Raw genomic sequence first — 14,625 nt, 5'->3', positions numbered from 1 at the left:
TAGTAAATTTTATGTTAAAACTTTTGTCTGAAAGTAATTATAATGTTATTCGTACATATTTTCTAGATATGAGCAAAAATATGAAAAAAGGTACCTTTCAACCCCCCTCTACACCCCCAGCACACCCCCTACCCTCGAGGACTTTTAGTATGTTTATCTGGACACCACAAGGTACACCTGTACCATTTTTCAAAACCACACGAATTATTTCCGCAGATTTTTCTAATTTGCTTAGGCTACTTACGCTGATGCCGCGCCGGCGCCGGGCACCTATGATTGATTTTAGTATTCCAAATTGCAAATTACGAGCGCGGCGTTCAATGTGTAACAGAAATTTGCAAATATTTTGATATTATATGAAGTATAGTCTAATAAACCTTAACTTTAAACTTATTTATGGGCATTTCTCAGGAGGGCCGTTTTTACGTGTCCGGGGCAGTAATTGATTAAATTTACTGTTCAATAAATCTGAATTAATTTAGGCATGATCTTCAGCTTATATTCTGTCTGGGACACTATTAAATTTTTTATTTATTATTTAAATAATACCAGAAAAAGAAATTCAAATGCCAAAAATGATGTTCGGTGGGCGTGTCCCGCACCCAGATTTTATGAAACAAAAAATTATTACTAAAGATGGGGCATTAGATCGGAGTTATTATGGGTATTCACGCATAGGGTATTAGTTAGCTTATCATATTCTTTATATCACAATAATGTGTTTGCTCAACACATTGAATAAAACCAAATTTACGATGTGTCCCGGGCTAGTGACTGATATCGGTGTAATTTGCAAAACATGTCAGTACTCCTTCAAAGTTGTAGACCAGGAACTCAGCGTCTCAAACATAGTATGCTTTAGTTGTGCCTTAACCGTTGAATAAAGTAGAGGTACAGTCACAGTACAATAAAGTGATTTTTTAAACGTTTCTCCGTCCTTCGCTGGGTTTGGTACTATGTTTTTTTGAGATCGGTGGTGCAATTTACTTCGAAAGTTTTAGTGCAATTATCGTTATGTAAGTGATTAAGAAATCATTGAAAGTACGTAAATCCACCATTATTACATCTCCTCTGTATCGTTCATGCTATTTCTGTAATTGCTAAAAAGCGATTAATTTTGATATCGCTGGTGTTGATTTCCCTGGTTTCGGTGGATTTTTTGACCACCGATATCAAAAAAGTGATCACTGAATTCAAATCCTGCTTTGTAAACTAGTTTGTTGTACTAATTTATTGTGTCTAAAAAATGAAAGATACGTTGTACAAACGTAATATTATGTTTGTAAGTAAATTATGTCATAGTAGGTACACAAAATCACTAGTTCACTATGAGTAGTTTTTTAAACCAGACGTATAGACCCAATGTTTCTTTCTCTGTCTTGATATTCTTTTCCAACCAATTAAGTAAATTATGTTCGTTGTCCTCTGTATCACCGGAGGCCCTACACCTCGATACCTTTAAACATGTCAGCCATGTTAAATAAATGTAGTCAATTAGATCCCACTTCTTTTAAAATAACTTGTGTATGTAAGTACTATGCAAGGTGAACCCAAGGGACAGGATGTACAGAACAAGGGATTAAAAATAAAATACCATTCTAATGTCGAGATCGCTTCAAAGGCACTGAGCGTACCTACTGATCGATATTTCTAAAGCATAGCCATATACACAAATTGAACACAGCAAATGTTGTTGTTGACTGTACCTCTACTTTATTCAACGGTTAAGGCACAACTTAAGCATACTATGTTTGAGACGCTGAGTTCCTGGTCTACAACTTTGAAGGAGTACTGACATGTTTTGCAAATTACACCGATATCAGTCACTAGCCCGGGACACATCGTAAATTTGGTTTTATTCAATGTGTTGAGCAAACACATTATTGTGATATAAAGAATATGATAAGCTAACTAATACCCTATGCGTGAATACCCATAATAACTCCGATCTAATGCCCCATCTTGAGTAATAATTTTTTGTTTCATAAAATCTGGGTGCGGGACACGCCCACCGAACATCATTTTTGGCATTTGAATTTCTTTTTCTGGTATTATTTAAATAATAAATAAAAAATTTAATAGTGTCCCAGACAGAATATAAGCTGAAGATCATGCCTAAATTAATTCAGATTTATTGAACAGTAAATTTAATCAATTACTGCCCCGGACACGTAAAAACGGCCCTCCTGAGAAATGCCCCTAAAGCATAGCCATAGACACAAATTGAACACAGCAAATGTTTTAACAATCCTCAATGTCTTATGTCTTTGTCAACAACTTTGTTACAATTTAGCTCAAGTGTTTGAGGGTGCTGGAGATCATAATTAATTGGTAATTGGATCTTCAAGCATTACTCGACTACTTCAAATATTATAGTTTTAAATTGACGGAGTTCACGCTTTTAAACTCTTTTATTAAAAAAATACTTGTTTTCCGTATTGCATCACATTGCTTTATAAGTACATTAAATATTTAATGAGCATTGAACACCACTCAAGAGTGTATTGTTTATCGGGTGCAGGTAACATAAGTTTTTTTTAGATGCGTGTGCGGTCGGATTGCGTGAAACACTTCTCCTTCATGGATATAATAATGCAATGAATAAATGATTATAATGTGCGAATTTGTGGTCGACAATGTCGACATGTCTGAAACTCGTTTCAGGCCCACACATCACCCTATTATATGAAGCCAGTCATATAGTGTGGGATATCTTCTAGAGCTGTTGATTTACAAGCCGTAATTTGGTTATTTTAAAATCTTGAGTCTATATCTATTAAATTTATGTAAGCTTTCTAAAAATATGATTAAGATAATTATATAATTGAGATATAAAACCTAAATGTGATTTTGGTGTAAGCATTATTGAATTCGGTGACGCAAATTGATTTCAGTGCCTGCACATGATTTCGGTGTTTTTTTAAATCTCAAATATCTTGAAAACTATAAGGTTCTAATGGAGGCCTCCACTACCAATATTTTTTATATTAAGGGTAGATTTTAGGAAATAAACTCGCATATTATATAAGTTAAAAAAAAATTTTGGCACCGAAGTCAGGCACCGAATGTCATCTCTGAGAATCGCCCTTATAGTTTTATAATATAGGTAGATGAAATCAATTCAAATTTGAAAATAAATAAGGGGGTTATTGCGCAGTCTATTAGAGGAAGTCTATGACATAAAGTAACTGTAACTTTGTTTTAAACTCTCGCTAAATATCGATTGAAACATTGTGTGGGAATTTATTTACAATATCATAGTACTAATATTCGATTTCTGCGATTATCTATAGTCTGGCAAGCGAATGTTGTCAGTAAAACAAAGCGGCATTATAAAAAACCGTTTGGGAAACCCGGAAACTTTTCTGTAGAAATTAAAAAAGTTAATTTTCTAAGACTTTTATCATATTTACATATTTATGATAAAATCTAAGACATAAAATCAATCAAATCAAATCAACATAGGTATAGATATTTATTTAAGTAACCCCTCTTCCTACAGATATTATAAAATTTATTACGGCCCCGACACTATCATGGATACTGACATTACTTTGACGGAATGACGTTTTTAGTGATAGTGTAGGGAGTGTCATGAAGGAATGACGGCAAGTAATGAAGTTTATTTTAATAATTTCCGTCAGAATTGGAGTTATGTCAAAGTAATGATACTAGAAATGACATTATACTGACAGTGAATTGGTTAGAATGATGGAATCAGAAATGACAGAAAGAATGATGGACGATAATGAAGTTATTAAATTTTTTTAATATTTTTGAAGAAATGTCAAAATAATGACATTATACTGATAGTGAGTGGAGCGCATCACTCTAATCCCTCATTCCGTCATTTAAAGTACTTTAGAAGAAGGTTTTATACTAACAAGAGTCATTACTGGCATTTAAATCAATAAGTGAAGTATACCTAATCTAGTATCATTGCTCTAAAGTTTATTTTCACTTGACTCTTAAGAAAAAAGGATACATGCAGAATACGATGCACAAAGAAAATCTCTGTCCCTTTCTAAAAGTTTCCATACATGAAATAAAAATTAAAAACCTTTTATTTTATGTTATTTACAACAATTTAATTATATTTTTACCGGGAAACGCGAAAATCTAAATTTAGTTATCTGACTCTTTATCGTTCGAATATGCAAAAGTGAGGATGATGATGATGATGAAAAGTGATAGAGAGGTTAGATAACGAAATTTCGTGTTTCGCGGTAGACCCCCAGATATGCTGTCCCAGATATTAAATTACAATGAAACAACACAATAAATTGAATATAAACCAATCCAGTACTTACGGTGCACGGAAATCTCAACGCTACGACTACACATATTTCGTCGGCTAGAAGACTGGCGTCAACTAACAAACAAGTTGTTGTGTTGCTGTTTGCGAGCGAGAAAATTCGAATATTGGCGAGAACTTTTAAATTTTAGCAGTGTTTTAAGCTTATTTGTTATTTTATATTATAGCGCTTTGATTCACTTTACCGGATCCGGTATCTTGAAAAATGTGCCGGATCCGGCCGGATTACCGGATCCGCCGGACCGGATTGCAATCCGTACATAATCAGGTACCTTTTTTCTTAACCAAATACGTATACATTCTTACATAACAGAAGAATCCAGTAGGTACAGTCAGCGTCGTATAGTAGGTGGCATCCAAAGTATTCAAATAGTTCGGTACACCATACAATAGGTATGTATGGCGTACCGAACTATTTGAATAGGTACTTTGGATGCTACCTACTATATGATGCTGATTGTACTTTAAGAATAGTTTGATTCCCGGTTCGTGGTAAGACTAAAAAAAATATTTGGATACATTTTTTAACTACCAATCTTTCACACAGTCATGGCGCACGCACGCAAGAAAAGGTTGAAACAAATAAATATTCTTTTTAATTAACTATTTCTTTTTCTGCATTTTTCTGGCTCATCGGGCATAGAGTTGCCACAGTACATAGTATAATTACGACAGGTTAGAAATATTTGAATCGATGATTGAATAATGTCTTGGTTTTGTGTTCTTCAAAACGTACACTACAACATAACTAAGGTTAGGAAAATAATAATTTAAAATTCCCCGTGAAAGGTAATGATGAAAATACTGATAGAAATACTGATAAGTGTGTGGGGAGATTTACTCGTAGGAATGTCATGACCTGAATGGACCAAACGCTGGAGCGTCATGAAATTTCATGTCATTGCTAATGATAGTGTCGGGGCCGTATATAATTATAATATATTTATGTGTAATTTTTTATATTATATGTGTGCGGGTTGCGGGTTGGCGGTGATGTTAAAACGTCCGGAGAGTAGTAGCAAAAGGGGTTTATTGTATTACAATGTTCAATGTTAGAGTTTAAAATGTTAAATAATGTTAAGTCTAGAATGTTATAATGTTAGTAAAAATAGTGAATGTTAATGTTTCGAATGCACCCGGTCGCGATGGTCCCGAAAAGTACACTAAAAGTAATTTTACTGTAAATTATTGAGGTAATGCATCTTTTGCTGACTAGACGCACGCGCCGCACGAGGCTTAAAACGTGTTAAGGTGCATTGCACCGAACATCTTGACGGGGGCAAACGATGAGATGGGATGAGTTGCTAAGATATTTAAGTGGTACAAGGATGATCAACAATGTTTCTAAATCTATGTAGTTAATTTCTAAACGATGTTTGTCGGAACACTGGCGAGCAACTTCTGTCCACTTGTTTTAATTCAATGTTTTCTAGTTTATCGCACTTTTCCACTTTTTTCACATTTGCACTGCACTTATCACTATCACTGACGCTGCAATGACGCGTCAGCCCGCGGCGTCCGCGAGGGCTGCGCGTGCGCGGAGCGGGGGACGGCTCCTGCGCCTGGCCCTGCCCGGCGACACGTACTGGATCAGCTGCTCCTTGTGGTTCCGTAATTATCGATGGTGGTGCTACTTTGACCTTCCAGTGGCCGCGCATCTTTCGACTCGCATAAATAATTATCCCGATGATCACTACACCCCATAGGCAGTATATAGCGGTATAGTGATGTATGTCATTCGAGGAGTAGTTGTCCAGAAGGGGTTGATTCTGTTTCATAGTGTTTATTTTGTTTCCTAAGTCCTTTAATTCTTCCTCATTGTATGAGCTATCGCTAGTGCTATTTTCGTAGTCAGATAATGTTATATTTATAATGTGGTTTATAGGGTCTATTTCCGGTGTTAGTATGTTTAGTTTCACATTAACTTGGCTTTGCATATTTTGATGCGTGTGAATAGTAAAGTTATCAGTTTTCACAACGCAATCCTCGTCTACGTTAATAATGTTCGTCTGGGATACCGTCTGAGACGTAACTTGACTCTTGCATAGCGTGCGCAAATGACACGCGTCACAACAGAAGTATAGGTACTGATTCACTTTCGATAGACTTATCCATTTGTTTTGACAAGCAGCTGTGTTTATTTTGCATTGATAATTTTCATTTTTAATGCAGAGGTCTTTGTCGGAATTCATTTTGAAAACTGGGGTTTTTAGGTAGCACATAGTTGTTGTCACGTCTCGAGTAATGCATTGCTCTATTTCCTTCTCCGTTATAGGCAAATAGGCATCCTTTCGTAAATTGATAGCTATGTATTTTTCTATAGGGATAATCGATATCATGTTTCTTCCTGTACTGTGTTGTATGGGTATAATGTTGTATAAGTCATAACTAACTCGGCTCACAAGTGGAATACGGATCTCTATAATCATGTATTGGTCAGTCATCTTGGCTTTAATGTTTAATAGGTGATAGATGTCTTGCAAATTGGTTTGAATGTTATCAATAGGTAACGATAAGTCGCTTACTAGTTGTCCGGATATTATGTTCAGTTCTCGTTGAAATTGTTTAGGGTCGATGATGTGAATGTTCATTTTTCCGTTATATATGTTTGTAAGAGTGTCTAGTAAATCATTCTGAATAACTGTTAAGTGATTTAGTAGGTTATTAGCGGCCATCGCTATCATGTTGAATTGCGCCATGCACTCTGCGGCGCTTACTTCTTTTTGCAATGCGGAAGTCCCTTGATCTAAGCTAATTAAATGAGCGTGTATCAATTTATGTTGTTTTTGTATGGTATCTTTGTTTCTTAATAACATGTTGTATTCGGCCTCCATTACTGATGTCTGGTTTTTCCAAAGGTTGACGAGGTGCTTTTCGTTGTTTTTAATTAGTCCAATGTCTTTTTGATATTGCTCTGCAAATCTATCATCCAGAACTCCAAACAGGGTATTTGCGAGATTTCCAACTCCGTTAACTAGGCCACGCCGTCTCCGGGTCTCTGGTTTCAACTGTTGACTCGATAAAATGCGGTTGTAGTGCTGTAATTCGTCATAAGAGTGACGTAGTTGCAATATAACGATATCACAGTGTGTTAATGTTTTAACTTGTTTACAAATGTTTTCTAGTTGAGTGTTATACTTTTTATAGGCCGTGATTCCTTCCCAATATGGATTGAGGTCCTGGTACGCTACTAGCTTCCATTCATCTTTCACGAGTAGCATGTTTCCAATGTTATCGAAGTATAGACCTTGAGTTTTATTTACGTGAGTTACTTGAACGCAGCTTCCCAATGTTAATAATGACATGAGGTACATTAATGTCATAAATATTGTAGTTGCACATCCGAGCTTTTTGTTAGGTTTCTGTTTGTTCGTTTGTTGTTTAGGCTGGGATTCTTGTTTATCTTGCTGTTCGGTGTCCTTTGGTATTGGTAAGAGAGATAGTTTTATTACTGGGCGCTTTAGGAGTCCATTCTTTGTTTTCAGAGTAACAACTCTAACATACCCGTCTGGTCCGGCGTGAGTGTTTACAACTCTTCCGAGGGCCCACTTTCCCGCGGGTAGGTTGTCGTCGTGTATTACTACCATGTCATCTATTTCAAGATTCTTCTGAGGTGTGTTCCACTTCGGTCTGGCGGACAGTTGACTTAAATATTCGAATTTCCATTTTTTCCAAATGTCTTTAACAATTTTTTGTGTTAGGTGCCATCTCGTTCTAGCGTCCTCTTCTGTTTCTATTACCGTGAGCCCTGCTCGGCCTGTTAAAAAGTGTGCTGGAGTGAGAAAGTCAAGGTCCTCGATATCTTCAGTTAGTGGGCATAACGGCCTTGAATTCAAACAGGCCTCCAGTTGCGCTAAAATCGTAGAATATTCTTCGTACGTAAGTTTCTGTTCTCCTATTACTCTCTTTAAGTGGTGTTTAAGACTTCGCACTGCCCTCTCCCAGAGGCCACCTGCGCTGGGCCACGACGGGGCATTGAAATGCCATTCAATCTCCATTTCCGTAATTTCCGAAAGAAAGCTGTTGTTAAAAATGTTCCGTAAGTCTTGCCATTGTTCTTGTAGAATGTTGTTCGAGCCCACAAAATTGGTTCCGTTGTCAGAATACATGTGACGAGGAGTTCCTTTTCTGGCCGCCATTCTTCGTAAAGCAGCTAAGAATGCTGAGCTCGTTAACTCAGTCACCAGTTCCAGATGAACAGCCTTGGTAACCATACACACGAAAATCGCAATGTATCCCTTTAATGTTTTTATGCCACGACCTTTGCTCGCCTTGATATCCACATATCCTGTGTAGTCTACACCTGTGTGATAAAATGGCTTGGCTTCATTCACTCTAGCGGCAGGTAACGCACTCATTATTTGTTGCTGTTTCTTTCCTTCAATTTTCTTGCACCTGACACATTTTCCAAGTTGTTTCTTCACCGTGTTCATTCCTCCCATCACCCAATATTGTTCTTTAAGCTTAGCCATGGTGAGTCGGGCACCACCATGGAATGTTAGGAGATGTGCTTGTTCTATTAGCAATGTTGTCAATCGTGCATGTTTTGGGATGATTTTCGGAAATTTCATCTCGTAGGGAATGTTAGCTTCGTTAAGTCTTCCTTTTGCCCGTAGAATGTTGTTTTCATCAATATAAGGGTTTAGTTTCAAAAGATTACTTTTTGTTTCCACTCTGTCATGTTTACGTAAGTACTCTATGTCCGTTCCCATTTCTTCTGTTTGCACATGTTTTATTATTGTCAATTTAGCTTTCTGCAACTCCGGTAACGTGAGATATGTAGGTAAAGTGGCACGAGTCGGTGTCAATACCCTGAAAATCCATGCGACGATTCTTATTACTTTTGCAATTGAGCTATATTTATGTAATAAGTTGTTTATAATGTTGTCTTGGTTATCCGATTGCGTCAGACAGAGGAGGGTACTGTTGTTAATGTTTGTTTGGGTTATGTTGTTTGAGCGGGTTTTTTTCTCTTCTTCGTTAGTTGTGTACTGTGGATGTTCTAAGTTATCGAAAGTAGGTTGAAATGTTAAGAGCCAGGATGGAGCTTGCCACCACAAAGTATGGTTTTTTAATTGCGATGCTGTGAGACCCCTGCTAGCTGCATCTGCTGGATTATCTGATGACTTAACATACCTCCACTGGTCTGCAGGCATTACTTCTTTTATTTGTGTTACTCTGTTAGCCACAAATGGCTTCCAGCGGTTCGAGTCGCCTTGTAACCACCCAAGGACTATTTTTGAGTCAGTCCAGCCAAATGTTATCATTTCATGTTTGTTCAAGGAATGTTTAATCTTTTTCATCAGTCTTGTTAGCAAATGTGCACCACTAAGCTCGAGCCGGGCTAATGTTAATGTTTTCTTATGGGGCACAAGTTTTGTTTTTGCTGCCACCAGTATTACTCTGGATTGTTGCGGTATTCTCGCATATACTACGCAAGCGTATGCTTCTATGGATGAGTCACAGAATCCATGGAGTTCAATGACGTCGTTCTCTTTACACCCTAACCACCGTGTTATTTTGCATTCGTTGAGTTGTTCGATATCCCTTATCGTCCTTGACCATTCTGAGAGGAGTTCGTCAGAAACCAAGTCATCCCATTGAGTCTGTTCTTTCCATGCCTTTTGAAATAATATTTTGAGTTTTACTATGAATGGGGCGATCCAACCGAGTGGATCGTACAGTTTGGAAATTTCGGATAAAAGTGTTCTTTTTGTTAGTTTCTCTTTAAGTTCGGGCATTTTACATTTGAATGTGAAGTTATCTTCGGTCGGGCTCCAGCATAAACCCAATGTTTTTGTAATGTTGTCTGCCTTGAAGTTGAATACCATTTCTTCTCTACCCTGTTCTCTGTTTATGTACTCTAAGATTTCCTTGTTGTTTGACGACCACTTCCGTAAATTGAAACCTCCGGTTTTTAAAAGATTGTTTAAATCAGAGACTAACTTTTTCCCTTGTTCTAATGAATGTGCGCCATGTAACAGGTCATCCATGTAAAATGCTTCCTCGACTACTTTCGCTGCTTCCGGAAAATGTTCTCGTTCGTCGGCTGCTAGTCTTTTTAACGTCATCATCGCTATAAATGGTGCTGATTTTGTTCCGTATGTTAGTGTTGTTAGTTGAAATGTTTGTAATGGTTTTTCAGGACTATCTCGCCAAATTATTTTCTGTAAATGTTGGTCAATCTCATTCACGAGTATCTGACGGTACATTTTCTCAATATCCGCCGTAAATGCGTATCTGTATTGTCTCCACTTTAACAAAAGTACTTGCAAGTCTTGCTGTAAATTGGGGCCTGTATACATCAAGTCATTTAAAGATCGCCCTGTAGATGTTTTGACTGATGCATTGAACACGACCCTGTGTTTTGTAGTTGCTGACTCAGCACGTTCCACAATATGATGTGGCAAGTATGACTCTAATTCCGAACTTGTGTTTGCTGGTTTCATGTGCCCTAGGTCACTATATTCATCCATAAATTGTTTATAAGCTTCTGTTAACTTTTCTTGTTTTTGTAACTTCCTTTCCATGTTTTTGAACTGGGCGATTGCTCTGGATCTTGACTCTCCAAGTTCTTCTTGAAATTGAGGTTTCATTGGAATGCGTACTTCATACCTTCCGTCGGGTCTCCTCTTCGTGTTTTCTTGATAATGTTTGATGCATTCCTGATCCTCTTGAGATAAGTCTCCTTCTTCTGTAATTTCCTCTACCTCCCAAAATTGTTTGATGTCTTCTAAATTGTTAATTACTACGTTACAGTTGAAGGTACGAGCATTCCCACTTATCATCCACCCTAGCTGAGTTTGCTGTAGCAGAGGCTGGGTATAGTCCTCTCCTTTAATCATTCCGTCCATAATAATCTGCTGGTAGACTTCGGCTCCAAGCAATAAGTCTATGGGTCGCTTTACGTAGAATTGGGGATCGGCAAGATTTAGGTTCTGTATAACAGACCACGATGGCTTGGGGAATGTTCTGTTAGGTAAGTCGTCCATCAGGTCTTTCACAATGAAAACTTCAACATAGAAAGCAAAATCGTTGTAAAGCGAAGCGCCTTCTATAATCCTTTTCCCATTGAAGCTGTTTTGTCTCTTTCCAACACCGTTAAAAATCCCATTAAACTTCTCGCTCTTTAAATCTAATAGTTGTACGGCCTGTTGAGTCATAATCGACATTTGACTCCCTTGGTCAATGAATGCTCTAAGTGTTGTATAAGTTCCATCACCAGCCTTAACCTTAATCAGGGCTGTTGCTAACAAAACCTCCGAATCCTCGTATGTAGGTAATTGCGAAATGTTTGTTGACTTGTTATTTTCCGTAATGATTCCATTTGCTGATGGAGCAGAGGTCGACGGCCCTGGTGCTGACGATAATGTTTTGACACACGCCTCATGTATCAGCGTATTATGTCGGCCAGTGCATTTGTGGCACGTTTTTGTTGAGTTGCATTTATTGCCGTGGTGTGTAAAAAGACAGTTAATACATAGTGCCAGTTTTTTAACTGTCTGATATCGTTTTTCTATCGGTAATTGTAAAAATTGACGACAATTGTAGATTCCATGTTGATTGTTACACATGGGACATTGGATGCTTGACACGTGCAATGTTTTACCTATTGTTGAAGTTCCGTAATTTTTATTGACCCCGTTGTTTGTATAAGTGGAGTTAGGATACTGTCGGTTATTATGTTGTGTTTGAAATGTTCTTCGTTGGTTCGTATCGTAGATACTATTTGTAGATGATTTCCCATATGTTTTAGGATTGACAGAGTCTTGTTTTCGGCGAGATGTTTCAAGGCTCGTAAACTTGCCTTCCATGAATTCCATGAATTCCTGCAGGACCGGTAGCGCTCGGGAGTTGGTTAACGATTCCACGTAGTCCATATGAGTTTCGGCATCGAGTTTCTGCGATAAGATATGTACTATTATGGGATCCCATGAGCTTATATCGACCCCTAGATTTTTTATCGCGTGTAAACACTCATTTGTCGTGTCGTGCATTTTCTTTATTTGCGTCACAGATTGTTGTTGCATCGTAGGTAGGCCTAGTAATATATTCATGTGGGAAGTGAATATTAGCTTAGTATTGTTATAACGGTTGTTTAAAATATCCCAGCAAACGATGTAATTGTCAGAGCTTATTTGTAAATGTTGAATGAGTCTCTCCGCTTCTCCTTTCACTCTGGACTTTAAAAACTGCATTTTCTGTGCATTTGATAAAGCAGTGTTGTTATGAATGGCTTCACAAAATAAGTCTTTGAATGAAACCCAAGTGTTGTAGTTCCCATGAAAAGTTGGTATATCTAACTTAGGTGTTGATTTTTCGCGATGCGCCACTGACCAAATCTTCTTATTTATTTCTTTTTTCAAACTGTTAAATGTTTCCTCATGAGCGTTAAATGAAGTCTCGTATTCGACGTCTGTTTCCGTGCCCTCACTCTCTAACTCCCAATGAAGTGTATCTATCGCTGTCCAACGAGCTTGTAAGGACTTGAGCGCGTCTTCTAGCTCCCACTTATCTGTTAGTGTGTCGATCTCTATACTTTTTACTGTTCTTACGAAAGCCTTCATGTTAGCTAACTGTTTCCGATACATTTCGTCATGTTTACTAGATGTTCCCGCATTTGTTTTAAATTGATGGTTGCTTAAATGAGCATCTTGCCTAGGTTCTCGTAATGTTTCACGCTCTTTAGGGATGGCACCTCCCTGAGCTTGATCCCTTTTCTCGTCGTTATCTTCCACGGTCCAAGACGGTGCTCCCGCTGTTAACTGTCGCACTACCTGAGGCGAATGTTCCGGCGCTAGAGCCTGATAACCCGCGCTTAAAACAGAATTAAGCACTGAATAAGTCTGTTTCGCGCTTTCATAAGTACGGTTCGCATAGTAGGGATGAGACTGACTCTCGATCATTCCTATCTGTTCATGATTAAATTCAAATTCTCGCCACAAGCTACTCAACTGGTCTAACCGTTTCTTAAAATATTCAGGCTTCGTCTTTCTCTCTGCACTGTCTTTCTTAAAGTTAGTAAGCATAGACTCAATGGTGCGCTGAATTTCCTCTTGACGGATCACGCTCGCCATCTTGATGTTTTGTTAGTAAAATAGGAAAGATCTTACTTGAGAATCTTCTATGTATGTTGTTACTGAACACTCCTGCCTCGCCTCGCTGCTGTTGTTGCTAGCTACGCCTTTGCTTCTGTTACCGCTCACCCACAAAATGTTCACCAGCTCAATCACTTCACTCACTACTCAAAATTAATTTTATAGCGCGCGAAGTCCACGTTTCGAAGGACCAATGTGCGGGTTGCGGGTTGGCGGTGATGTTAAAACGTCCGGAGAGTAGTAGCAAAAGGGGTTTATTGTATTACAATGTTCAATGTTAGAGTTTAAAATGTTAAATAATGTTAAGTCTAGAATGTTATAATGTTAGTAAAAATAGTGAATGTTAATGTTTCGAATGCACCCGGTCGCGATGGTCCCGAAAAGTACACTAAAAGTAATTTTACTGTAAATTATTGAGGTAATGCATCTTTTGCTGACTAGACGCACGCGCCGCACGAGGCTTAAAACGTGTTAAGGTGCATTGCACCGAACAATATGTATATGTACATATGTGTATGTCTGTCTATTTCTTATGATATTGTGTTCGTCCAGGTACTTAATTATATCATCATAGTTACCACATATTTTTGCACCACCTACAACTTATCTGCTTTGCCTAAAGGTTGACTGGTAGAGAATGGCTTATGGCATTAAGTTTGCCTTTTGTACAGTGTGTTTTCTTATGTGCAATAAAGATTACATAAATAAATGAAATGAAATTTGGTATGGAGATATTCATATTCATATTCATTTATTCATAAAATTACAAACTTTACATGTCAAAAGGGTTATTCATTAATTAGGTCCATTTCAATTAAATTACAATTCATTAAAATAAAATAAAACAATATAAAAATAATCAATACAATTCAAATAAATAAAATATTAAATAAAGTAACGATTAAATCATAATTATTATATTCTGACATGTCATAAAATGCATTTCTAGTTAGCCATTTTTTTAATTCGGAGTAGTATGTCAGGTCGTTTTCAATATTTTTAGTTTGAAGGAGATAAATTGATAGGAACAAAACATAAGTGCCGCATGCCTTGGCCCGGACCCGGGCCATTCTAACGTGAGTCATCCTTAAAACTTGATGCGGTGGGTCATGTTCTAGCAGCTCTTTTGGTCCAGAGATCACCCCGACATCGGACATCGGATCGGACAAAGTGTGAAAACGCTCTAATACCGCAACAGTCGAAAATCGAAAT

General features: G+C 37.6%; 1 protein-coding gene across 1 annotated transcript; it reads right to left on the bottom strand.

The window, feature by feature from the left end:
• Window positions 1–5,673: 5,673 nt before the first annotated feature.
• On the bottom strand, window positions 5,674–9,138 carry LOC134675340 (uncharacterized). The gene has a single exon (XM_063533547.1). It carries the CDS (start codon window positions 9,025–9,027, stop codon window positions 5,674–5,676), a length of 3,354 nt encoding a protein of 1,117 aa, XP_063389617.1. The 5' UTR covers window positions 9,028–9,138.
• Window positions 9,139–14,625: the final 5,487 nt, after the last annotated feature.

This window comes from Cydia fagiglandana, chromosome 21 (assembly GCF_963556715.1).
Source record: "Cydia fagiglandana chromosome 21, ilCydFagi1.1, whole genome shotgun sequence".
In the NCBI taxonomy this organism is placed as follows: Eukaryota; Metazoa; Arthropoda; class Insecta; order Lepidoptera; family Tortricidae; genus Cydia; species Cydia fagiglandana.
The sequence above is the reverse complement of the archived record's forward strand: the minus strand, read 5'-3'. Positions and strand labels throughout refer to the sequence as shown.

What these genes read in the sequence shown, in the direction of transcription:
- LOC134675340 (XM_063533547.1), bottom strand. Translation starts at nt 9,027, where the DNA reads ATGGGAACGGACATAGAGTACTTACGTAAACATGACAGAGTGGAAACA.